This window comes from Hylaeus anthracinus, unplaced genomic scaffold (assembly GCF_026225885.1).
Source record: "Hylaeus anthracinus isolate JK02 unplaced genomic scaffold, UHH_iyHylAnth1.0_haploid 0, whole genome shotgun sequence".
NCBI classification, from domain to species: domain Eukaryota; kingdom Metazoa; phylum Arthropoda; class Insecta; order Hymenoptera; family Colletidae; genus Hylaeus; species Hylaeus anthracinus.
Window position 1 is genome coordinate 15,952,343 of NW_026533254.1, and position 26,164 is coordinate 15,978,506.

Genomic DNA, 26,164 nt, shown 5'->3' on the forward strand with positions numbered 1-26,164 from the left:
GCCTTGTGTTCCGTCAATTGCCCTGCGTTAAACCCAGTCCGTGATTAATATGCAGAGGGTAAACCGACACATCCGGATCCTCAGAGTCGAGGATACCTTTAAACTTGATATAATCTGCTGGATAAAAAGTTAATTAGCCAATTAAACTCTCGCAACTACAATTACGTTACTTTCTCCGTTACGTTGAATTAGATCTTTATCTTTTCGTCGAGCAGAAACAAAACTAGGACCTTGCTAAGGATAGAGGTCACCTTGTTAGCGTCAGCACCGAAAACTTGACTTTTTCATGGGAATGCCGGTGGGTCCGTCGACGAATTCGCAGATATTGAAGCCAAGCTTGGCCAGAGGATGACAGTTGCTTTTGGGATTGCCCCACTTGCCCCTGAAAGTCATCCAAGTCGGTAGAATGCCATTGTCCTCTTTCAGAAGCATTTCCATCTTCTTCCACGTCGGCCAAGCCGTACCGAAGCCGCTTTCGTCGTACAAGCGGGGTAACCTGACGAATTTGTGTTTTCCTGGCGCTGTCCAGAGTCCGTGAGATCCACGAGCGCTGAACAGTATCGGGTGCGAACCGCCAGCGGTGAAAACTCTTTCTGGGAAGATGGGCTTTTGAAAGATCCCTTTGCGCGTCTCTTGACTTTCGTAAACGAAGGTACCACTTCGTAGATCGTATCTGTAGAACGCTCCAGCGTCGTGGGCGGACACGTACATCGCTGAAGGGTGACTGGCATCCTAAATTAAAACAGGAAAAGGTGTTAAAGCTATACGTTATTCCGCTATCGTACTACGCTACGTTCAGCATGGCTAAATGTCCAGGTAAACATAACAACGATTGAGTCTGATAGGTATAATAGTATCAACCTGAAGAGTGACACGTGGCTCTTCTACCTTGAAATAAAGACTCATGTGTTCCCAATCGCCCACGTGACTGCCATACTCTTTGAGGATTCCAAGGCACATTCCGCCTACAGTGGGTATCGGCCAGCTACCAAAAAATCCGAGATCCAGAACACAGACTGCCTTTCCCTCGCTGAACGGATAGAACATCCAATAGGTCACGTGAAAGCGCAGCTTCCGGGACCTGTTCCCTTTTTTCTTCTTTTTTTCGAAATCTACGGTTTTCTGCAAGCAGTTACATAAACAGGTTGAGAAATTGAAGAGAATTAAATTAATTAGTGGATTTCATTAGACTTTTCAACTTCTATTTTAAGGGTTAGGTCCACTTTATAGGTATAAATTATTATGTTGTCCCGAAAGTTTCTTTCGCGAGTTGCACACAATTATTTTTAGTGGTCGTGTTTATATACATAAATAGACAATCTAATTTCATTGATATTCATGTTGTAACAGTAATGGAGCAAAATGTAATCGTGCACAATTCAGTAACGTAACATAAAACATAAAATATTGTGCATGTATTAATTATTAATAAAGCGAAAGAAACTTTTGGGACAACCTAATATTATGGTAACATAAAACAAGTTTTCGCTCAGTTTGAAACAGAGATAAGTAAACAGGATCACGTGATTAGACTCTCATTGGTTACATCGAGGGATATGTACCTCCGCGCCAAGTTTAGAGTCGCTCTTCCAAACTTTCCCCGGGAGATCGTTGGTCAAGATCATCGACGACCCAAAATCATCCATTACGAGCGCACTTCGCGAGTGTATCATCACCTCGCTCCCTTTCTTCCATAATTTCTTCTCTTCTCTCGCCGCCGTTGATTTTATCGCGTCCTTGGAAGCCTCCAAAGGATTGAGGCAATTCTTGATCACAGCGTAGACAGGCACCGAATCCGCTGGCTTCCGACCGTACAAGAAGGAGGATCGATTCCTTAACAACGTTTCTACGAATCGACCACCCATTATTTTCCGTTAAGAGATAACATTTAAATACATATACGTTACAATGTATCATTTACCTACGTCGATACTGGTACGAAGGTAGTCATCGTCGGTTTGCATGTTGTCTAGGAACTCGGGTACCCCGAGAGGCAGAAACTGTTCTCCAGGTGCCAGCCATACCAGTGGGGCCCAGTCTCGTACTAATCTTTTTGCTGTAATTAATAATTACCACGATAATGCGGCATATCTCTTTTGCTTTGATAACAAATATTGATCACGAATTGAAAAAAGAACATTCCTTGTAACTTAAAAGAAGCGAGCGAACTGAATTTAATATTAATTGTTACCATACGTAACGAGAAATAGTTTCATAGAAGCTATATTTATTGGAACAAATATTATTTTACATAATAATGGGGGAAAGGGTTACAATAGTTTGCTTTCGATACTTTCAAGGGCCCATTCCCTCGATACGTCTTCATTTATAGGTTAGACCAATAGGGGCAACAGGTTGCTTCGAATTAATATCTGATACTTGCAATCTTCTCGTCTACGTGAACCGATTATCTAATTATCCTTCGTGGAGTATGTAAATCTTGGACGCGGAGGTTAATGGGAGAGAAACGCAGGGATCAGGCGCCGCATACGTCGATTATGGGCAACGACGCCAACGTTTGCCGACAATAACATAATATATTTATTACAGAACCTGTTCATTCGCAGTTCTCGTTTCGGTATGTGGTACATGGATTTAGGTAGAAAAAACAAACAGCCTAGAGAGGTTCTACTTTCATTGCATCTGGACTCGGTAAGGTTATCGAATGATGGGTATGTGTGCGCATCGTCCCACACTATCCCACATTCACCCACATGCAGATGCATCTCGAACCTGGTTCAGGTAAGACTCATAACCTCGTTATGTGCTCGATAGCAGTCGAAACAACTTTCGAGTTTATTTTACACCCAAACTCTTCGAAGTCCCGTAGCATTCCGTTCTCAACATTCTGAGACGATAAGATTTCTATCGGTTATTATTTAATAGTAAATTAAAGGCTCGCGTGAAAAATAGAGAAAGAACACAAACGATACGTATCATTGGAACCTTCAGGCCTTCAAACCTGTAATTTCTAAATTTCATAATGAGGGACTACTTTCACTATTGTTATCCACGTGTACGTCCAATTGTTATGTACAACTCATACAGCATTACTATATTCGGGGTTACGACGCGTTATCCATTATGCTTCCGCAATTAACCTCTCCAAGTATACAGGGTATCCCAAAAATGTTGGAAGTCGTTGAAAGAGGTGATTCGGGGGGTGATTTGAAACAACTTTTTCCTTAGCGAAAATGTTGTCCGAGGCTTTGTTAAGGAAATATTGACAGAAAACACTGACCAATCAGCGGGCGCTCCATTGGCATACTCGCGCTCTGATTGGTCGGGGAGCGCGTAGCCTACGTTATCACGGCCGCTCCAACAGTATACGCGAGCTCTAATTGGTCGCGGTTTTCCGTTAATATCTTCTCAACGAAGCACATTTTCGCTAAGGAAAAAGTTGTTTCAAATCACCTCCCGAACCACCCATTTCAAGCTGTTACAACATTTTTAGGACACCCTGTATACATCCCGATGCACCTGAACTTAGGAACAATTTGTAATAAATGTACTTACGACGCTTTGTTTAAAGCAATTTACATAAATTTGTTTTTGGGAGCTGCGAGCCGATTCCGTTTTGGTAAGACGCACGCTTTCCTAGATTGAAAATAGCGATCCGAGCGCTAGACAGCCGGCCAGCAATTCATTTAATTATCGTCGAAGCGTGTGTGCAATACGAGCGAAATCGAAGATTAATGAAAACTCGTTTTGGCCTGCTTGACAATCGCAAAACCGGTCCGAGAAATGGGACGATCGATTTTCAGCCTCGCAGCAATTCACGGTTGCGAGTTTTGTTCCTGGAACTAGATCGATATATTTCGAAACGGAGCTTGAAAATTTTCAAGCTTTTTTTTCAAGTGAATCTTTGGAACACCATTGGCTGAACTTCAAAATTAAGCATCTAGATTTTAAGATTATAGATAAATCGATGGTTAGTCACTCTGACTAGTTTCGATATGAATGTGTATCGTTTAAAATGTTATACAAAATAAAAAAAAAAATATTCGATATTTGAATACTTGATTCGAAGTCTATTCGTAGAGTGTCTGTTAAATGTAGCCCCAATTTCGAAGAAGCAGAGCGTTTGTCGACTCGTTGTGATGTTCACGCTAACTTAATAATTGTCTTAATAATTCGCGTGGTTGTCGTGAGATACAATTTCACCGTTAATCCGACGGTTCCTTGCTCAGAGGGGTTACCATGACGACCAATGTCCCGGTTCGAGTCGCTTTAGTGTTACAATTAACGAGCTTATCGTCTTACAATAAACACTCGTAAAGGAACCACGCGGTATCCTATACAGGGAAACTGCAACGAACTGTGGCAGCCACCGTCATTACGTAAATTGTAATTATCTGAAATTACAGCGTGGACTACGGAAACGTCGGGATCTACCTTCAACGATATCAGAATCGGAGTTCCTTTCACTAACATAAAACCATGTCGTTATTAACAGAAGTGAGCAGTAATTGCATATTTTCCGAGTACTCGTGTAATTAATTTACGATCTATGCGATCTAGTTATTAATGAATTAATGCCTGATGATTCGTTTCGATCGCTTCTGTTAGTCATTAATGAGTGATTATACGGTACTCGTAAGCGTAAATTATGGTAAAACGCCTGACTGTAACTATATCACGAACCCATGCGAGAAACGATCGTTTCGGTGGAAGCATCGATTATAATCGATATCGATCTCTTACCCCATTCTTCCTCGACAGTTCCCGAAGAATCCGCGATCATACGAACGATACACAGAATCGTCAGCAAACACTGCATCGTATTCGGCTTGTACGCACATTTTGACGTTCGAGTGCCCGGAAAAGTCCGTGAAACTCGAAATTTTCAAGCACCGTTCATCGTCGACGCGCCATTTCCCGCCACTTTTCCATCCCCGTAGCTGTCAAACGGTGATCGTCACCAGAGAACGTCCGCGACTTCGAGGTTAACGATCCGACGACGCTCGATCGTCCTGTTACCAGCCAGAGTGTTTCTCAGGTAACTGACCGATTCTCCGCGGTACCCTGTGCCTCTCACTTGCCAAACATTACCGTAGCTTACAGCTATCGTCGTGCACTGTTACGACGATGTCGAGGGAAACTTGCAACCGCGAGTTAACCCTTCTATCCGCTCGAAAGTCGATGTTCGACAAAAGGTTTCGTAATACATCGAAAAGGGAACGGATTATATTCGTACGGTTTAGAAAATAATCAGCGTAAGAACTGAAAATCTCCTGTACAGGGTGTCCCAAAAATGTTGTAGGTCCTTGAATAGGGTGTTTCGGGAGGTGATTTGAAACAACTTTTTCCTTAGCGAAAATGTTGTCCGAGGCTTCGTTGAGAAGATATTAACGAAAAACTCTGACCAATCAGAGCGCGAGTATGATGGCAGAGGGCGGTTACCTAGCGCGTAGCCTACGCCTACCGTGGACGGTCCTCCGGCATACTCGCGCTCTGATTGGTCGGGGAGCGCGTAGCCTACGTTACCACGGCCGCTCCAACAGTATACGCGAGCTCTAATTGGTCGCGGTTTTCCGTTAATATCTCCTCAACGAAGCCTCGGACAACATTTTCGCTAAGGAAAAAGTTGTTTCAAATCACCTCCCGAACCATCCCTTTCAAGGTGTTACAACATTTTTGGGACACCCTGTATATCTTTTCCTTCCGAGTTAACCCTTCTATCCACTCGAAAGTCGAACGCTTTTCGTTTCGCAACAATTACTACTAGAAATCGAAAGCGATGGTAGAAATTATCCGATTACTTCACGATTTTGACAAATTAATTTTCCTTTTGCTTCGATTCGTTCATTTTTAAAATTCGTTGGCAAACATGCTTCGTTTTCAAATTAAATAAGAATGCAGAGCAAAAAGGATTTGCGATTTCTGCTCGCAATTGCAGAACGGAGACGAAACGGTGAATCGGAAAACGTGGAAGTTGCACTTCCATACAATTAGTGAAAAAGAAAGCGTATTCTTGCACACGAAAATTACATTTATAAATGTATTTAAAACACTCTGTAAACACTTCTTCGTAATCCAAAAATGTTTCAAGTAACGTATTTGTAAAAAGATTCTTATCTTTAAGAAATTATTTTCCTGAATCGAAATCGATTCGTGATGTATCCGTCTTTATTAATCATTTTTAAACGCAGTGTGGGTGTGGTAAGCGATTCACGGTATACAAAGTTACTGTTACACTATTAAATTCACCGTGACTCGACTTTCTCTTCCGTAAATTTTATACTGTCAAGGACGTTCGCTGTATCGTGTTCGAAAACTTTAGTGTTGCTTCGTTAAAACACGATACGGTAAAAATTATAAATAATAATTTGCAATTATCGTAATCAAAGAAAAGATTAAGATACTTTCGTAACGATCATTCGAATATGTTTATAAAAATACCATCGGTTTAAGTTCAATCATGTATTTTATTATTGTTTTTTTCATATAAAAGCATAGTCTAATTTACATTTTTGATAATACATTTCATACGCTACTGTGAAAGCTGTCGATTTATCGGTTCAAACATCACATTTTCCACTTCACCCTTTGCGGACAGGGGTTTAAATATTTCAGACAACTTTTACCATTTTGGACGCTGGTCGGAAAATTCTTGACATTTCCTTAACAAATAGATAACAATTAATTCTCTGCGATTTGTATAGCCACAAATGTCCGTCCGCAAAGGATTGATACTTAGAAGCTAAGTGAAGCACTTCCATACAAATTTGTCGTTCGTTTGAAAGTGATTTTAATTTGATGTCATAATCCTACGTACTATAATAGATGAACTTGAATAAAATTTCGATAATACAAACGAAGTACTACCCTGACATTCATTAAAAGCTAATTTATGAAAGGCATAAGTGAATCAGGAGCCACTTATCGAGAATTTGAACTTTCTTAAAATTACCGATTTCGTAAACTTAAAGTATTTATATTGTAATTTCGTGTGAATGACAAACTGAAAACAGTTACATGACACATCGGTCTTTTTTTTTTTTGTATTAATTTATTATCACCGCAAACAGTATATCGTTTCTTCTTGAAAACTTGTAACACAACACATCATTAAAATCTAAAGTTTCATTCAAACTGTATAATTACCCAACCTGGTAATAGGAAATTAGTATTATAAATAATGCATCGTAAAAATATGCATTTAACAGTAAGCATGATATGTAATAGCATAACGAATAAACTGTAAATAACTTATTTATACTTGACCTTATTTATACTATGCTTAAGCGGTTGGTATTGCAATACACGAAAGAATGAAAATCACAAAATGTATCTTTTAATAAATATATAGAATTTTTGTCTGGGCTATTATTATTACCTCGCTGTATTTCTTCCATCGAGTATACAGTACTTTGCAGAAGTATGTGAATGCTTCTGAATCAAATATTTCGTACCGCAAACAACGAAGTTATTATAATTGTCAGGAACACACAGGTGTCAAGGTTATACATGTTTAAGTTTCGATGATTGAAATTTTATTTAGTTTTTAATTAAAAAAATATATATATATCCATGGATATAAACTATACTTACGAAACATTTTTTGGAAACTTTAACTATACAAAGAGTAGAAAAGTATTTGAATGATTAATTATTCACAACATATTTATAGAGTAATTGAGATTTATCATTTTGTTGGTCCACTGTGAGCATTTATCACATATTGAAAGTATGTCATTTCCTACTGTGTATCATTTGTCAGTAACAGTATACCTTACATTATTTCAAACCTTTACGTTCGTTATTTTACCGCTTCGTTCAAACTCGTAAGAAAATTATTTAATTTCCTGTCAATTCCTGTGTTGATCTTTGGTGCTATCGATCGCTACTAAAGCAATGTTTAATGGAAAATTTTATCATTCAAATACTTTTGCAACATTTGTGCAAACAATGTTTTGAAGAAATGGTTTGTAAAGATTATTTACATTGTCAGATGTTTTTTGAACTTAACCTGGCACTTATATGCGACTGCTTATAATAAAAGTGATCTAATGTTCGTATTGCAACTTAACAGTTTTGAACTTTAAATGTTTACTTTGAAAACATCTGAGTACTTTCATAAGCCACTGTATATATTCAATGTTTTATTTTGCCATATTTTACGAATTTGTACTATAACATTCTTTCTATTATTACTTTTGATGTAATACAATAAAGGGATGAAATATTAAAAAATTATTATCTATAAAACATACATGTACATATTTGAGTATTTCCAGAGGGCTATAATAGTTACACTTCCTTTAATTAGAAATGCATTATAAATTTTATCTGAAAACGTTATTAAATTTACGCGTGCAAAAATGATTCCATGAATATTGTCCTACACGAATTGCTTATAAGGTGAAAGAAAAATTTTATGAATTGTATATAAATTACGAAATCTTTACTATGCACTGCATTATTTGAAACACTACAGTAATACCAAACTATAATATACAGCGTACTGTACAGTTATTTCTTATGAGCTTGAAAACAGTATATAGTTCGTTAAATCAATAGTATAATACATATAACCCTATAAAACATGTTATGTCGAAAAGATAAGGCATGCAACAAGATTGCTCCTCAAAAATTTTGTCTCAACCAAAGAGCAACAAAGAATTTCACCTTACATAGAATGGAAAGTGGCAGTCCTTTCATTTAACATTTCAAGTTTAAACAATTATTTCATACTTCAAGTACAATCGACTCTGATGAAAGATGTTCAAAACAAATTTAACTACAGTACAAATACACTTTCTAGTATGTATATTGTAACCTCAACAAAAACATAGTGAAATTAATGAAAACATTGTTCGTATCAATTTTGTCACTTGTATAAAACGGGACCTCTGCAATTTGGGCACAATCGCTGTAAAATATCTCAAATATAATGCACTAGTAAAAATGAAACAGAATATTTTGTTTGTTGCATTGTTTGCATCTGTGTAAATCCACAGTAACATTGTTATATTCATATAATATACAACTTACTCGCGACGCTGCTTGCATCCATTGGTCTATACACTCCTTATGGAATACATGACCACATGGCTGTAATGGAAATTTTTTTGCTTGTATTAATGTATCTAAACAAATGGAACAAGTGGAATCCTCTGTACGCCGACGACGGGAACGATTACTGAAAACAGAAAAAGGGTATCGCAGTGGAATCAAGCAAAACTTTTAATGAATATCAACTGTGCTTTTACTCACTTGCGATCATAAGGGGACCACCTATTGGTAGGTTCGTAGCAAGTATTCGTATTTGTACTTCTGTGGCCATTATTATGTGGTTCCTGATTTTCTGTTTCTCCACTTGTGAACATATAATACAAGGCAGTGGCTATAGTAATACCGAGAAGAAAAACTACACCCGGATGCGCCATTTCTTGTCATTGACGATTAAAATAACTATAGGGCACTTATAAACAAATTCAACAAACGAAAGTCAAATATCAAGTTTGTTCGACTTACGGCGCTATCCGCTATGTAAAATTATTTACGTATGTATGTGTATACAGGGTGTTCTAAAAATGTCCCCGCGGACGCTCCACCAGCATGCTCGCGATCTGATTGGTCGGGGTTTTCTGTTAATATCTCGCCGCGGACAACATTTTCGCATTGAGCTCTATCCTAACGTTAGGATAGAGCTCGATGCATGTTCGCTATGGAAAAAGTTGTTTCAAGTCACCCCTCGAACCATCCTTTTCAAGGACCTCCAACATTTTTGGGACACCCTGTATAGGTACTCGCTTGGAACTACCGTGGAAGGCGCGGTTGCAGGCCGGCCAATACAAATCTGGTTAGCAATGTCAATAATAGCAATGGCGAAACCAGTTATATCGAAACTTCCGTGTTAAAATTTATAACAAGCCCCATTTAGAAAGAAGGTAACTCTAACCTTTAGTTTTCATTTTTAAGAAAAACTAACTAATTGTGATATCGAGATACGTATTCAACTTTACAGGTTGTGCAACGAAACGCTAGAAAAAAGATAAGCTAGTAAGAAATCTTGAAATACTCTCGAATAATTATTGAAAAATTATTGTGTCAATGGTTCCGCGATACTTGTATTTGCGATTTTTATAATTATTATTTTATCTCAGCCTGCAATCTATTTTATATATCGTGTACTGAAATGGGAATTTATATTTCAGGAATCTTGGCTCAAGATTACGATGGGACTTTTATTTTTATACCAACCTGCATGCGCAAGTTCTGTTTACCGCTGTTTACCAGAAGTATTCAGTACGTCAAATTCAATGTTATCTATTTTAAAATAATGATTACGTAACGCTGAGACTATTTTGTACGATGCGTAGATTTTTATTTACCAATAGTTACAAAATGATACATCGTTCGCTATTTACACTAATTTCGCTATATAATTTAGGGAAATAAAATTCTAGCGTGAAATATCTACAGCCACGTGCCTCCAAATTTACGACGTATTGTTTAGTACATTTATGTTAGTTTTATACTGATTTCATTGATGACACTGAATTCAATAATAATCATATATATTCTTAGACATGTTTGTCAATATTTGTCCTATAAAAGTGTTGGAAAAATTTTCTTCTAAACAATAAATTACCGACAACCACCAAATATCTGTTTGATCGTGAAACAGACTATTGTCGAGCAAATAAATAAATAAAACTTGGAAACCGTTATCGTAACACTCTGGACTAGTAGAAACGTGTCTGACCAACCACTTTAATCACTAATTTCCATTATTATGATTTTTTTTTTTATAACGCTCATTTCAAATTTGACAATCCAAAATTGGCGTAGACTGTGCCGGCGATAATTTAATAGGGGTTATCGACGAGAATGAATTCTGAATGGTCTGCAATGCCGGCCTTTGTTGTTTAATTAACATATGTCGAAGAGATTGCGCTTCCTCTCTAAGTGTTATTATCTGCGCCCTCAAAATTGCGTTCTCGTGCTCCAACATAGTCGCTCGTAGCGCTATCTAGAATGCGACATCGATTTAAGAATTGGTAAATGTAGCGAAAACAGAAGAAGCTTGAAAATTGTTTTATATCTGTCTACACACGTGGTCCTCTCGAATTTTCCGAGCATCCCTGGACTTCTTCGCAGCCTGATTGTTGCGTTTACGTCTCTCGTAATATTTCTCGTCCTTCTGATTGTCAGGAATTGGCTTTTTCTCGCTTCTAGGACGTCGCTGCACGTTCGTGATCCCGTTCGAGCCCAGAAGGTGACGAGTTACCATGCCTATTTTACCGACAGTCGGTTAACCGAGTTATAACTTGAACAAATTATAAACAGTAAAAAGTCTTTTGGGATTTTCCCAAATAATGTTACATTTTAGTTATGAATATCTGCGGTGGTCGAAGACGTTTAATAGTTTGTTCATTTTACGACTGGAACGATAACTTAAACGTTTCCTTCGAGCAATATACGTGGAAATATTGTAAAAAATTGTGTCACTTGTAGAAACAGGAAGTTTGGGACGAGGTAACAAAAACAATTTGCCCCGGGTGAGGATCGAACTCACGACCTTAAGATTATGAGACTTACGCGCTGCCTACTACGCCACCGAGGCAATTGAAATTCAACATTTTTAATATTTAATAATTTTTGTAGACGATAAATTTAATTTTTTGTCGTTTAATTTGGTAGAAAACGGATCGACTTACTCGTATTTACGTTCGAGAATGGTTGAGGCACGCTCAGGGGTTGCATTAAAGGTGGCACAGTCGATAAAAATGGAGGCTGGAGCAAGGATCCCGGAAGTGTAAACGTTGCTGTCAGCGACGATGGTGTCAATGGCGATGGCGTACGACCGATCGTGGTGTCCGGTGTATTAGAATTTAGAACGTCACGATCCCCGAAGCCGTGGTCTCTAGAGTTGCATGCCTCGTATCTGTACAAGTCTACAAATACATTATTAATTTCATTATTAAATTCATTACTAATATCGAATTTATTGCTCTTCGCATATTCGTGGATAGTGTACAATTAAATCACAGAAATCTAACTTCTGATTATTTACGATACTGCATCGTGGATATTTAATATTCATTTTAATTTGTAATTCACTTTACTTAATTTTTACTGTGATCTATTTTACATATGTATTAAAATATTTCTGTAATCGTGAACGTTTAATTGATCTTGCAAATAGTTAATACAGTGGATGTATATATTACAGGGATGAAAGATATAATAATTCGCATTTCTGTGAAATATTTGATTTGTCTATTTGTATAACACAGAATATAATAATTAATATTATACAACTTTATTACGTCGTAGTAGTATGACATTGATTTTGAAGGAGCTCAACTTCACAGCCCCTGTGGCCTAATGGATAAGGCATCGGTCTCCTAAACCGGGGATTGTGGGTTCGAGTCCCACCAGGGGTAAATTCTTTATTAAAGATATATTTTTTTATCATTTAATCATTTCAACGATCACAGTCTTTTTATGCAATATTAATAAACGTAACACAAAAAGAAATTCGAATAATTAAACAGAAATTATTGATGATTGAAAACGAACGATTGAAATCCTTTGTAATTAAGTCAGTTTCTAACAATACTTTAATTACACGTATTAATGGGATAATAGTTTCAGTAACGTTAGGCGAATTCGTGTGCTTAATCGATCCTCCAGCATTAAATAAGTAACATCGCGTGTCCTCGCGAAATCTTCCTCGATTCGTTGTGTGTTCTACGGAATTTAATTTTTATAAAAACATTCTCACGTTTCCTTTTGCTATTAATTTCAGTAAAATGAGGAGAGGGGGGCAAAGATAAAGTTTTAATCAATTTAAAACAAAAGTAATATTGTTATCGTGATCAAATTTTATTCTTTAACATCATACAAAAATAAATGATATAAAAGTGTAAAGAATACATATTTATATATTTCTTTTACAGTATACAAACAGAATTGTCTTAAAAAGAAAATGATAAAGCTATCCTTTGGAAATGATTGTTTTCAAAAATACATTCGTCTATATGTATCTGTATAGTGTAAATAGGGTAAAAGAAGAGTTTCATACAACACGAGATTAAAATATAAAGCTAAATACAAAGTGAGATTAAACAAACAAGATGACGAATATAATTTATTCAATCTATGTTTAATTAACCAAGTTTGCAGAGAAATGTAGAAGGATCGTTTGGGTAAAATTGAAATAGAAAAAAAAAATGAAACCTCCACCGTGACAATGTGCCATTGGTACATTGCCGTGACCAGGATTCGAACCTGGGTTACTACGGCCACAACGTAGGGTCCTAACCACTAGACGATCACGGCTGTTGGAGGACTTGCGAACGAGTTTAAAATCGGCCATACTCGAGTATCACGTCGACCAACTTGTTCATTTATCCGTGACTTCAGTACACAGCAACACGTATTCGAACAAACGCTCTATAATTGCACAATGTAATTATTACTTTCTCTAAAGGGCCATTATTTTACTTGAAACAAATAAAATTAATCCACGATATTCGAATATTTTAATTACGAGTATTTTATTACGGGTATTCGTTCGATTTATATTTTATTTATTCTTACATCACGGCTTTCCATTTAATTTATACATTTTATTTATTTATTCCAACATCACAGGTTCTCGTTTAGTTTATTATAATTTATTTACACTGTACAGTATAGATAAATTTTATTCGCTAAAGCAGCGTGGCGTGAAAGTGACCATAACAGAAAAATCACATGCCGACAAAAACGTATTTCAGTGGTAAAAGATTGAAAATAAGAACACAAATCAATGCGTAATTTCTGTAAGAGACAATAAGCGTGTTTCGACACTTTCATTTTGTTCACTCTTCGAGGTCTCAAAGCTATGTAAATTCTCGTGCCAGGAAGGCTGTGCCAGCGGAAATTAATTTCGTGCGACTTTAATCGAGGCAGGTACCTGAGGTGGGTCCGAAGAGGTTGTAACTCCTCAATAGGTGCAACGCAGAGAATGCGCCGGACACTGTGCTTCCGGTACAAATCGTCCTTGCATGCGCGTGGGAGCTCATTCCTTCGAGAAATCCTTGCGAAACTCGTGGACACTGATCGAGTCACGTGAAGTCAATATCGGATTACTCTGTTCTCTCATCAACGCATCGAACACGCAGAAATTATGAACCGAACGTAACAGTCGATGAGACGCACAGGAAAACTCCTGCAGGGTTCCATTTGTCCTATGGAGTGTACATCGAGTGTACTAATTACCAATCAATTTGAAATAAAAAATACATTCTTCGTCGCGCTGAGGACGTTTCCTCTTCGACGTCATCGCCTTATCGATCCTCCTGGTCCAGGTCGAGACGAACCTTGCTGTTAACGATCAATGTTTCTCAGGCCACGCGAATTTTGCCACCTAAATCGAATTTAATCGAATTTTTAGTAATAAAAATTCCAGATTTACAAAAATCGAATATATAGAAATATGTGACTGATAGCTTTATAAATGACACTTGTATAGTAATGCATATATTGTACGTAATATATTGTACGTAATAACACTTGTGTTGGAACTAGCAAACATTGACTCTCGTTATTATACACTCACAAATTCTTTTACTATACAGAATTATTAAAAGTCGTACTCAAAGTTGCTTCTTTAAAAAATAGTTCAACGAGTACGATTCACGAATATAATTATCGAGAAATTTAATTCGACGCGTTTTTTGTTATTATACACCCACGAGTTCATTTATCATAGAGAATTATTAAAATTCATACTCAATGAAAATATATCTTGTACATTTACAAAGATGATTAACTGAAAATTGAATTCAGCGCGTTACCCTGCCACTTTCAAGGTGAACGAGGTGTTTCACAAGTTTCTCCAGTTATCACCGGAAGTATCTATGTCTTCGAGATCCTCGACGCTTCTTCGAGACCAACTGGTTCCAAACTTCCAGACTCGAAGTTCCAGTCCACCCTGTTGACGTCTGACGTCACGTGGTACCTTCTGCATACCGTTCCTCCGGAAGAATTTCCAATTCGTCCCCGAGCAGGGTGATTCCCGCCCCTCGACGCGTGCGCAGGGACGAGCAGAACGATCGTTCCGCCCCTGAGTCGTTAGGGGTGAGTAGTCAACACGCGTTTCGAGTGGTCAAGGAAGCCAGACGGTCTGGCCAATCCGAGAATGTCAGTCGGAACCAACGAAGAACAATTGCTCGCACCCCCTCCTCCACCCTCCGGTCGTATCACGACCCTAATCTTCGATCTGCCGTTATAATAGGTCGCTCCTCGTATCTTGCATGACCGACGAAGATTCGGATCAGCAAAAATTGTTCCAGCTGGTCTCGTTTGCGGAAGTTTCCGGGAATTGGTGGCTCTGCGCAAGAAGCTTCAAGTTTTCGACCACTTCTAACTCGGAAAGTTTTCTAACAGTAAAAAGAAGAGGTTTTTCTTTACCTTGCGATTGCGGTGTATTTTATTAATAGAGATGGTTCCTGTAGCTTCGATTGCTTGAAATCCTTGAAATCCTATAGCTGGATCTTTGTGCGAGGCAATTGTGTAGGCCTTTGCACAAATGGCACCGCTTTTCGGGTGATCGACGGCCGGTAACGAACACGTGCCACCGAGCATCGGATTATGTGTGCGTGTGTCCGTATGTATGAGTGTACTCTCGAAACTTGAATATTCAAAGAAACGCAACGAAAAATTAAATAACAACTGAAAATTTTGCAGCATTTTACCTTCTTTATCTCCGAGCAGCGAACCTTCCGAAAGAACCTTCTCTTTTATCGAATACAGGAAACACATTAATTCTTCAGACTTTTCCGCAGAGTTTCATCGCGAAGTTTCGTTCCTATGTGCAACTAATAAGCTATCCGCACTTATAGTCCTCGCGTACGCAATAAGAACGTCCCACCTGCGGCACCAGACCAGACAGAAGTCGGCTACGTGTTTCTAATGTCTCTGGGACAAACGACAGCTGACACGTTCATCCAGTCCGCGAATGTTTAATGGGGTCGGTAATTATTACGAACCAAATTAGACGACAACCAACGACGACGGTCAACAGTGGGAGGGGACTGCAACATTGATGAGACCTGGTCTGGGGCTTGAAATTGTTTTTAGTCGACATCATCAATGTTGCAACCCTCGAGGACTGATAATTAATGGTCAAACGGTCGTTTCGAGGGGGGCTCTGCGACTTGTTCTTTGATCCTCGAGCGAAAAATAAGTTTTCTTCGGCTGGAAACAGGGGCTCAGACTTCCATCAGTGTATTTAGAAGCGGTTCTTGTGTGAAAATATGTGGTACTAGCTGTACACCGGAATACTATTCTTATTCTACGTATACGACTCGTTTCGTCGCACTTGGTCGCACTACGCGTCAACCACTGTCAGCCATGCCGAACAGAGAAAAACAAAAGAAACATCTACGCCGATCAGTAGCCTCCTAGCGACGCAAGAATGCATCTATAGGATATTTGGGCACCGTGCGCCGATAAAGTAACCGAACAACGCTTTTCTTTCCACTCGATTTACAAATGTTTAGATCTCAAATTGAAAACGCATTTTTTTTATCAAAATGAAACACAGCCTATGTTACTCTTGAATAGCATAGCTTTCCATTAAACTGCAAATCTTGCATTAATTTCTCAATCTTCGATGCAACACTATTAATCCAATAGCACCGATAGTATCCAATAGTATAAACGAGCGATAGAAACGTCTGGGAATTCTTCTCCAGTTCGCGGGCAGGAAATGTTAGGTTGCGGAACGATAACTTGACGAAGAAAGTTTGCAGGCGCGACGGTGATTTACGGGCGTAGCATGTCCTCGATCGTGTGCCAGAATGGGACGAGCAATTCGGGTTATACCGACCGTTCGAATTTAACCTGCGGGGGAGTAGCTCGCCGGTGGGTTAAATAACGCCATTTGTTATCGTAATATCTAATTTAGCGAGCGAGGGGTGATGCGCCTCTGCCATGTGGCCGTGATCTCACGAGGCCGCAGTACAGGTGTCTTAGGAACAACAGTTTGCTGGAACAGGTAAGGTTCGCCAGGTGCACCGGAGACCGACTTAAAGAATGGGCATGAATCATTTTGGCTGATTTAAACAATTCTTAAGTAAATATATAGATATTCATTGGTACTAATTGGAGAACAGGCTATTTTATTAGAATTAAGGAATCTTTGGAATTAGAGATTTTGGTACTGGGAAGTATTGTGTAATAGGAGTTGAGCACACAATTTTTTAAATATATGGAATCTAGATACTAATTTGTACTACTCAGGAGACAGATTGGAGAAGTGTCTGAAGCCTGGAGACTCCAGGGTCCTCAGATTTAGCTTCCAGGAGTAAGTCATGTTAGTATTGGGTTGTCCGGAAAGTCCATGTCGATTTTTGGTAAATGGTACAGGTCTCTGAATATGTCGAAGTGGTTGAAAACAAATAATATGCATACATCTCTTAAAAGGTGGAAAGGTTGTGAAACAAAATGACACCTATGTAATTCAATAAATATATATTAAAATTTAAACGTGTTTTTGAATGTTTCTTAGAAATTGCCACGAACTTTCTGGACCTAATAGCATTGATTTTAATATTGAGGAACATTGTATAATAGCACTTGAGGACAGAACGATTTTGGCAGCCCTGTAGATAGAAGGCGAGCACGGTCTTCCCGCAGAGGTAGAAAACAATCAGCGAGATTGTCTCGACATTACGAGCCGCGTTCTCGTCGCTTTGTCGGACGCTCGTTATCATTATGTGGCTCGATGCGCGATAGCGAACGCCCCCGCGATGGGCACGGGCTGCTCGTGCGAACCCAAACACCTGTCCGCGGCCAACGGGTAACGTGACATCACGTCATGTGACCTCCTGAGCCCCCTGACGCGCCCCGAAACCCCTTCAATCCCCATTACGATGCGCGACCTCAGGGTAATCTGCCTAATCGCCGTCCTGGAAACGACGGATTACACACCAGCGCCCGATAGCCTCCTACTTTTAAGCTTTGTTTATTCGAGGGCGTAACTACCGATTCAGTTGTTGCACTGAATCCACACAGCGCAATTTAATTATTTACATTCTTCATAACTTATTATGTGGGGGCATATTTCGTATTGGATACGCGTATAGATTCTTTCATGAATTCCGTGGGAATTTGAAATCGAATTTATAATTCGAATTTATAATCTCCAAAAAAAGTGCAATTGGTAATTGGACTGTAATTGGTCGTTATTGGTAATTACTGTGTTTTTTAAATAAAAGGGTTTGAGGAATACAAACGAATCTTCATTCGTAGACAACTGAGAGTGAATAAAAAATTGCTGGGACACATGTGGAGAACGATTTATACGGACGACAAGAAATCACTCATGGGCGTTAAAAAATTTCTCTTCATGTTTGACAAAGTATGTTTGAGTTCAATGTATACCAGAGTTGCAACCTCTCGCCTCGAAGGATGAGGCAGAATATATAAAAATACAAAAGCATATTTCTGAATCTTATGATTCGTTCGTTAATATTTTTATGCCACAGCGATGCGAATAAAGAGAGTCTAAGAGTGTCGGAATATTTACTATAATTCAACATTTTATTTTGCTACAAAAATAAATGTACTCGGAATACGGGGTGTCCCAGAATCAGTGTAAGAACCGGAACCAGAATTTTCTTTGCGAAAATATCGAATATTGCTTCGATTTTGAATTATTAAGGAAAAACTACCGACCAATCACAGTGCCCAAGTAGCGCGTGCTCTTCTGCGGGAGGCGGGCCCGATTTGTGGGCGGAGCATCATGGCTCTCGCGAGCCTCTCGCGGCAAAGCGCGCGCTACTCGGGCTCTGTGATTGGTCGGCGGTTTTTCGTTAATAATTCAAAAACGAACCACCGTCCGACATTTTTGCAAAGGAAACTATGGTTCAGAATCGTCTCACCTACCATCTAGCTCCGATTCTTACACTAATCCTGAAACACCCAAATTAATTAATAAATTTAATATTCTGTTATTTCGTTACGCCCCATTTCCAATAAAGAGAATCTTTCCGAAATAAGGCTGAAAAGAAGCTTAAATAAGGCGCCATAAAAAAAACCAGGGAACTAATCGGTACACCTGACACCGAGCGTACCTTCAAAAGAACCGTAGTGAGAAGGACGAGGGAGAGAGGGAGGGAGGGGGGGGGGAGGGGAGATCGTAAATAATCCGGAGTAAGGCAAGAAAAGTTTAATCGCATCTTTTGCAACGCAACGGCTCCCAAGCTGGCGGTAAATGCTCGAAGAAGGGATGGGCGAACGGTTGAAGGATGAAGAGTGGGGGGGGGGCGGGGAGGCTGGGGGGCGTCCTCGTGACGACTTGATGAGATAACTTTGCTCGAGTTGTGAAACACAACGGGGGCGTCGCGCGATTCGTGACTTCGTGGGACGAGGGTGCAAGGAATCCGTGCCTCTTGCGCGCAAGAAAAGGGGTACGGGGCGGTGGGAGGAAGGGCGGGGGCGGGGGAGGGGGAGGACTGCGAACGGGGACGTAGGATAGAATTAAGGGTCACGCGACCCCCTCTCCGCGCTGTCGTTCTCGGGTGTACAAACCGGGGTAACACGGTGTTGTGCGTGATCCCCGTTTCGTGCTGATCGTCTTTTCGGAGCGGGGGACGGAAGTTCGACGTTAAAAATACTTGTTGAAGCGCGCTACGCAACTGGTTTTGCGATTCCTCGTCTTTGGGGAACGGTAGGAGGATGGCGAGGTAGAAATGGTAAGTGAGAGAGATTTTTCAAGGGGTTTACGGTAGTAAAATTCACAAGAAGTGTCTGAAAGATATGGTGGAGATGTCGACAAATAAACTTATTTTTTTGTATGAAAATAAAGCATCGTAAGAAAATTTTATTCCACATTTTCGATTCAATTTTTTACGTAGAATCGCCCGGGACACCCTGTATACATTATATATATACGTACATGAATTATAAACAAACAAAAATTTTTGTATTCAATAAAGTGTCTTTAATATTAGCCCTTTGTAAAAGTAGATTCAAATGTATCTCGTAAATGTAGGTATCCCTAGATCGTAGGTTTGGCGTTAAACCTACCTCCTATCCAAGCCCAACCTAAGGATCCCGTGCTCGTCGTCTTTTTTTCTGCTCTTCCGTTGGACGCGCGTTGGCCTGTTGTCCGATAACAACAACCAGTCAGCCCGCCAAGAATTACTCGGATGAGTGCGGATAAGAACCGTGCACGGCGCGGTAAGCCACAGTTTGCCGACAGCCTGGGAACCAGAGGGCTGCGCACGGCTTCCATGCGCCCTCCCCCCCCCCCTCTACCCCGCGGGACCAGCTACCTTAAATGATTAAGTCCCGGTTGTTGAAGAATCGCGTTCCAGCGAAAGGATGATACTGCACTGGCGAACCGCGAATCAGGTCCAATTTGTACACTCTATATAAGGGGGCTGGAAGTTACTAGGCTCAGCTATAAGGGGGCTAGAAGTTACTAGAATCAGCCATAGCGGGTCTAGAGGTTACTAGACTCAGTTATAAGGGGGCTGGAAATCACTAGACTCAGCCATAGGGGGGACTAGAGGGTTCTGAGCTCAGCTATAGGGGGGCTAGAGGGTACTGAGCTCAGCTATAAGGAGCTAAAGAGTACCGAGCTCCGATATAGGGAGCTAGAGTGTAATAAACTCAGTTATAGGGGGGTTAGAGGTTACTAAACTCAGCTATAGAGGGCTAGAAGTTAGCAGGCTCAGACAAAGGGGGGCTAGAGGGTACTGAGCTCAGCTATATTGCTACTTGGTACCCTAAACGCTAGGACCTCCCTTGCTATTCCATGGAGGAGAGAACAAGGCTTTGGAAAGTTAAACATCACTCAACCGAGAAAGAGAAACGTCGAATAATTCCATTAATTCCATATCCAAGTAGTACTATTAGATGATACGGCGAATACCGGATAATTTCCAGGCAGTTTACGAGCAATATTAGATCCACCATTGGAACAGAACGCTTCCGCGTACGGGCATCGTTCGGACGCTAGCCTCTTGTTAATATTTTACGTCAACCGTCCTCCCTTCTACGATCAAACGCTCCTCCTATTTTTTTTTTCCTCCTCGACTCAACACACCGCCCACCCACGCACTGCCTTTCCGCGGCGTTATTTAAATCGCAAATCGATACCACCGCCGCGGAAAACACAGTTACAGAGGGAACTGCCTCGGTCATGTAATGGGAGAGCAAGATGGATCCGATAGGGCTCTTAACAAATGGGAGGATCTAGCCTTCCGCGCCTGGCGTTGATCGTCAGATTCTTGGCGCATGAATCAGAAGTCGCGAAATTGCGGGTTTTACGTATTTATGGCATGTATTATTACAAGAATATATCGAGAATAAATCTAGAATAAATCAGACATGTGTGGAATGCAGCAACGACATTTCCCGCCATTTTCGTTCGCCATTACGCCCACTTGGAATTTTTCAAGTAGAACCGCTGCTAAATTAGTCTGAATTGAAAAGTGGCATTCTCGTGATCGCGATGCTTTCTTCGGAGAAAATCAGTATCGAGATACCACGACCATAATCTCCAACTTCACACGTTTGGCACTCGTAAGGTTATCTCTTCCAAATTTTCTTTACTCTATCGTGTAGTTCAATCAAGTATGGAGGTCCAACGAGGCATGGAAACCTCGGGACACGAGGGAATGTCGGATGAAGACGCAAATAAATTATTCGAGGAAATTTTGGAGGAAGACAATAAGGAGAGCACTTCGGAATCTTGCTCGTCGGATTGCATGCCAGGGCAGCCTGAGGTTCAAAATAAATAAAAAGAATTGTTAAGAAAGCTTTAAGAAAGAATTAATTTTCTATTTGTTTTTTTTTTTTTTTTTTTACTTCACCCTCTGTATTACTATGATCAGCCTGGACAATCATCCTGGAAATTGCCAAAATTTATAGTGCCAAGTGTAATTGCCAATACTAGAGACTAATCTCTATGTAGAAACGTATATGTTAGAAAATTCTCGTACCTCATTTAAATCAGTGTCGAACAGTTAAGACTGGATAAAGCAAGAAAACTGGGACCCAAACATAGCATTTATCCTGTCGAGGTTTATATTCTGTGTTTACATTTGGCTCGAGTCGAGCGTCGAACGTAGAAAAGAACAGAGAGCGAAAGAAAAAGAGGTCCGAGGAAAAATCCAGTCGGCAGAAGCGTATCAATCGTTTAGGATCATATTACGCTACTCGCTCCCCGAGCGTCAAGTCGTTCTTGCATTTATCCAGTCAATCCTGTCTTGGACTTAGTCTTTACTTGCATAATGTATCGCAATGATCTTTTACAGAAATTTTGTGAGTGCCTACGTCTAGCGGAGAACTCTTCCAGATTCTCGTTGCGCGTGATGGAGGCGATGCGATCGTTGCAGCGCGAAGAAGATGGACTCCTGCCGACCTCCACGCCGGACGATATCGTCGGTTATATCGAGGCGAACTATCGCGACGACGGTGACCTTTACGCTCAGGTGCGAACAGCGCTGAAACAGGTCTGTTCCCAAGGGTTAGTTCCACGTCAAGGTGAAAAGCGACGGAACAGCACCGTTGCAGGCGAAAATTGTGTCTCGCGTGAGACACGATCGCGTTTCAAGGCAACTGCAAACCGTTTATCTCGTTCGAAGACACGGGTTGCATCTATCGATTCCGTTTCCAGTTCCGACTGTTAATTGTAACGCTTCCACTCTGATGCAACCGGACTGCAACCGATGGAGAAATAACAGTTTTTATTTTCGAAGGGAACCGAGATATTCTTGCTGGAAATTCTAAAAGGCGTACAAGGGTGAATTTTAAAAAAAATATCAGCTTACAGGGAACGACGGGGCGGAACTTTTTTGTATTTACAGTTTATTCGTACGACGTTTAGTTCCAGAGATAAAAATTGAAAACATCAAAGCTCTTTTTCCTGAAATTCAATTTTTTGAAATGAACTTCTAACTTTTCAATTTTTATGTTCGAAGCTAAGCGTTCCATCAGTTGATTAAAATTGAGCTGTTTCGAGAATAATTGGTGCATCGGATGTATCCTCGAAGAAACTGTTGCAAAGTAGGATATCCTCCGGACGCGCGAGAGTCGCGTCCACTTTTGAGCTCACGGTGGCTTTCACCGGTCAGATTTTTGCGGTAGATAAGCCTGTGGGACTTGTAGGCGTAAATTATGCCTTCCTGGAGAAGTTTTACTGCAGCATTGCAGTCGTAGACACTTTCTCGGATTCTTGAAAAAGATAGAGAGATGATTTACACGCTAGAAACGTCGAATGATGCCAATAATATCGAACTTTCAATTTATTGTATTTCAAATGCTCTACAAGTGTATTCTAAGATGCAACAAATATACATAGTATACATTAAATGTATTTTGAAGAATAAGGAGTCGAACGACACACGAATCGAAGGGGACGGGATTAGTCGTGTAGATAAAGCGGTCGACTGTAGATCCGAGGATCGTGGGTTCGAATCTTCGTGCTCCTTATTTTTCGTTTAGACTCCTACACGTATTTATTATATTAGGTTGTCCAGAAAGTTCGTGGTAATTTCTAAGAAACATTCAAAAACACGTTTGAATTGTAATATATGTTTATTGAATTACATAGGTGCCATTTTGTTCCACGACCTTTGCACCTTTCAAGAGATGTATGCATGTTATTTGTTTTCAACCACTTCGATATATTCAGACCTGTACCACCTATCAAAAGTCGTCATGGACTTTCCGGACAACCCAATATTAATTTATATCATAAACGCATAAAATATTATTCCAGGTCAACCATTAACCCATTTTGCTCTAATTACAGATTCGTCATGGAACTGTTGGACAACGAGTACCACTTGGTGGGTCCTGCCGCCATCTCGATCAATCAAACGACGTCCCCTGAAAATCAAGGCAAGTGCCCCTTAGTAAGTTCAACGATAGATCCTCAAGAACGTCGAAAACTTGAAAATCCTGAAGGGAACAGCTGTGACTGTGAGTCGTCCACCACTGGAGAATCTGCACCTAAAAGGAAACGTCGAAGTCCAGAAACAAGGAACGCTGTTCAGAACTATGAAGAAGAAGATGGCTTTCTTAAAGATAATCCAGAGTGCTCCTGCAGTACGACTGACGAGAACGTAAGATGAAACTGTTTACTTTATTTACTTCATTTGTAAAACAATAATTTCATTCCCCAATAAAATTTCCGGGTGAAGATTAAATAATAAATAAATTGTGCACGTGTTTGCATATAGGTGGAACCATTTGACACGTTAAGAAGTACAGGAAGGAATGGAAGAGATGAAGTACACGAAGAGATGTATGTTGGGGCAGGAGGAAATCTTCCACTGAATATTTCACAGAGAAGAGGAACGAATGATCGAGGTAGAAAGGAAAGAACGAATGATCCAGGGAAGAGTAAACTAAATGCAACGACAGTGAGAGATAAGACGGTTGTTATTGATAAAGCTAGAGAGGATTCTCTGACAGATGAAACGGTATCTGACGTTCTGCACAATGTTCTCGAGAAGTCTCGAGGTCAGACTCGAGCCAAAATATCTGATCAACACAAAAAAGATCTGGAAAGGTGGATCCAACGTTGCCAAGAGGAATGCAAACGACGAGGCAAACGACGTTTTATGAATAAATAAATTTTTAATGAATTCTCAAGCAGTTACAGGCGTGAACATTTTGATTTATATCATCGAGTACTCTGGGAAATTTGTATAAGACGTTAAAATTAAAATATTCTTTGTAACTGTGTTTCATCTGGCTTTAAATTTAAGAAATGTATACATTATAAATATTTGAAGTGATGTGTGTATAAAAATAGTCCTGTGGTTAAATAAATATTTTCATCAATTAAAGTAGTATCACAACGACGTGTTTTTTTCTGTTCTTCTTTAGATTCATTCTTATTCGTCGAGAGGGTGACTTAACTTTAGGGATGAGGAAATCCTTAAAATCCTTCCAGTTCGATTAGTGGGGATTAAATATCCAGAATCAATGGCAAACGAGAGTGCCGTGCGAATAAATCTCCTTGCCTCGTTACACTCTAAGTCTAGAGATAAAATACATGAAGATTAAGTACGCTGACTTAAAAATTGAATTATAATTCATGACCCAACTGTGTGTTTTACAAGAATTGCATTTATAATTATTATTTTAAAAAATCTGCCTCAGGGTTCCTAATGGTGATTGGTGTCGCCATCTCGTGGTGAACATGCCGAACTAAAATTCGAAGTTTGGTCAGCGCCTCTATCGGGAAAACGCCCAAGTTTGTCCTCGAATAGTTCCCCCTGTCAACGTTAGATGGCGCCATTTGTTTGTTCAAAAAAATAATAAAGGATTCAAGGGCTCCAAAATAATTCTCATATTTAATAATTATAATTAATAATTATATTAATATAAACAAATAGCGCCATCTAGCGTTGACAATGGGAACTAATCGAGGACAAACTTGAGCGTTTTCCCGACAGAGGCGCTGATCAAACTTCGAATTATAGTTCGCCTTATTCACAACTAGGTGGCGATTAACATGAAAGAGAAAAATTCTCAACATATTAATTAATTAATAATTGTTCCTCATGCTCTTTATCAATAATTTACTCTCAATCATTTAAAACCATCTAAAATTGTCATTTTCATCAACTACATTCTTTTTCCCTATTGCTAGTTTCAATTTCATTTGCCTCTTTTATATTTGTACCTGCGTTTGTACGAAATAACTTATGCTTGGGATGAATGATTTTCTTTCTTCTGTTCGTTCTTTGAAATTTATTGCAAGCATTATTACGTTGTTTTCGAACGCTATCCGAATACGACATCTTCCTTAAATATTTATACACCAATTCGGACACGGTTGATCTTTGGTTTTGTCGTTCAGGATGTTCCCGAGTTGCTAATCTATTTACCAGTTTGATTTATTGCTTTATTAATATACAAAGAATTATAAAAGAAAAAAAAAAGATGAATAAATAGTATAAGATATCCACATGTATACAATTTTTAAATTAAATAATACTATAGGCAATTTTGAAAGGAAGTAAAAATAATAGTTTGATCATACTTCATCGTTTCATTAAATTACAAAAGAACAAATATAGTTAACCAATGGTTAACTAATTTATTAATTGATAAACTTACCTGACTTCCTGTGTCTTTATTCTTCCCTTTCTTACAGTTTCATTCTTACAACCTCTGCTTCTCGGTATCA

At 39.4% G+C, this 26,164-nt stretch overlaps 4 protein-coding genes and 3 non-coding genes across 11 annotated transcripts; 2 read left to right on the plus strand and 5 right to left on the minus strand.

Annotated features, from left to right (window-relative positions):
* Positions 1 to 170: 170 nt before the first annotated feature.
* On the minus strand, positions 171 to 5,124 carry LOC128890428 (uncharacterized). Of its 5 annotated transcripts, none has more exons than XM_054148902.1 (5): positions 4,705 to 5,124; positions 1,922 to 2,056; positions 1,563 to 1,846; positions 889 to 1,122; positions 171 to 732 (listed from the first exon to the last, which is right to left on the minus strand). In XM_054148902.1, exons 1-5 carry the CDS (start codon positions 4,778 to 4,780, stop codon positions 262 to 264), a joined length of 1,200 nt encoding a protein of 399 aa, XP_054004877.1. In that variant the 5' UTR covers positions 4,781 to 5,124; the 3' UTR covers positions 171 to 261. The 5 variants fall into 5 exon arrangements, with proteins under 5 accessions (XP_054004877.1, XP_054004898.1, XP_054004887.1 ...); XM_054148923.1 differs by lacking the exon at positions 4,705 to 5,124 and adding an exon at positions 4,165 to 4,480; XM_054148912.1 differs by lacking the exon at positions 4,705 to 5,124 and adding an exon at positions 2,294 to 3,097.
* A 1,310-nt stretch (positions 5,125 to 6,434) lies between these two features.
* LOC128891616 (uncharacterized) lies at positions 6,435 to 9,526 on the minus strand. Its single transcript, XM_054151246.1, has 2 exons — positions 9,220 to 9,526; positions 6,435 to 9,145 (listed from the first exon to the last, which is right to left on the minus strand). Exons 1-2 carry the CDS (start codon positions 9,390 to 9,392, stop codon positions 8,902 to 8,904), a joined length of 417 nt encoding a protein of 138 aa, XP_054007221.1. The 5' UTR covers positions 9,393 to 9,526; the 3' UTR covers positions 6,435 to 8,901.
* Positions 9,366 to 24,797, plus strand: LOC128891603 (uncharacterized). The gene is made up of 5 exons (XM_054151221.1): positions 9,366 to 9,495; positions 10,164 to 10,254; positions 22,275 to 22,486; positions 23,774 to 24,086; positions 24,204 to 24,797. Coding segments are annotated over exons 1-5 (1,014 nt in total). The 5' UTR covers positions 9,366 to 9,493; the 3' UTR covers positions 24,600 to 24,797.
* LOC128891609 (D site-binding protein) lies at positions 10,168 to 16,358 on the minus strand. The gene is made up of 7 exons (XM_054151233.1): positions 15,699 to 16,358; positions 15,415 to 15,634; positions 14,799 to 15,334; positions 13,916 to 14,368; positions 11,670 to 11,906; positions 11,066 to 11,244; positions 10,168 to 10,981 (listed from the first exon to the last, which is right to left on the minus strand). Exons 4-7 carry the CDS (start codon positions 14,022 to 14,024, stop codon positions 10,772 to 10,774), a joined length of 735 nt encoding a protein of 244 aa, XP_054007208.1. The 5' UTR covers positions 14,025 to 14,368; positions 14,799 to 15,334; positions 15,415 to 15,634; positions 15,699 to 16,358; the 3' UTR covers positions 10,168 to 10,771.
* Trnam-cau (transfer RNA methionine (anticodon CAU)) lies at positions 11,503 to 11,575 on the minus strand. Its single transcript has one exon. It is a non-coding gene; the product is annotated as a tRNA-Met (tRNA).
* Positions 12,326 to 12,398, plus strand: Trnar-ccu (transfer RNA arginine (anticodon CCU)). The gene has a single exon. It is a non-coding gene; the product is annotated as a tRNA-Arg (tRNA).
* Trnah-gug (transfer RNA histidin (anticodon GUG)) lies at positions 13,225 to 13,296 on the minus strand. The gene has a single exon. It is a non-coding gene; the product is annotated as a tRNA-His (tRNA).
* Positions 24,798 to 26,164: the final 1,367 nt, after the last annotated feature.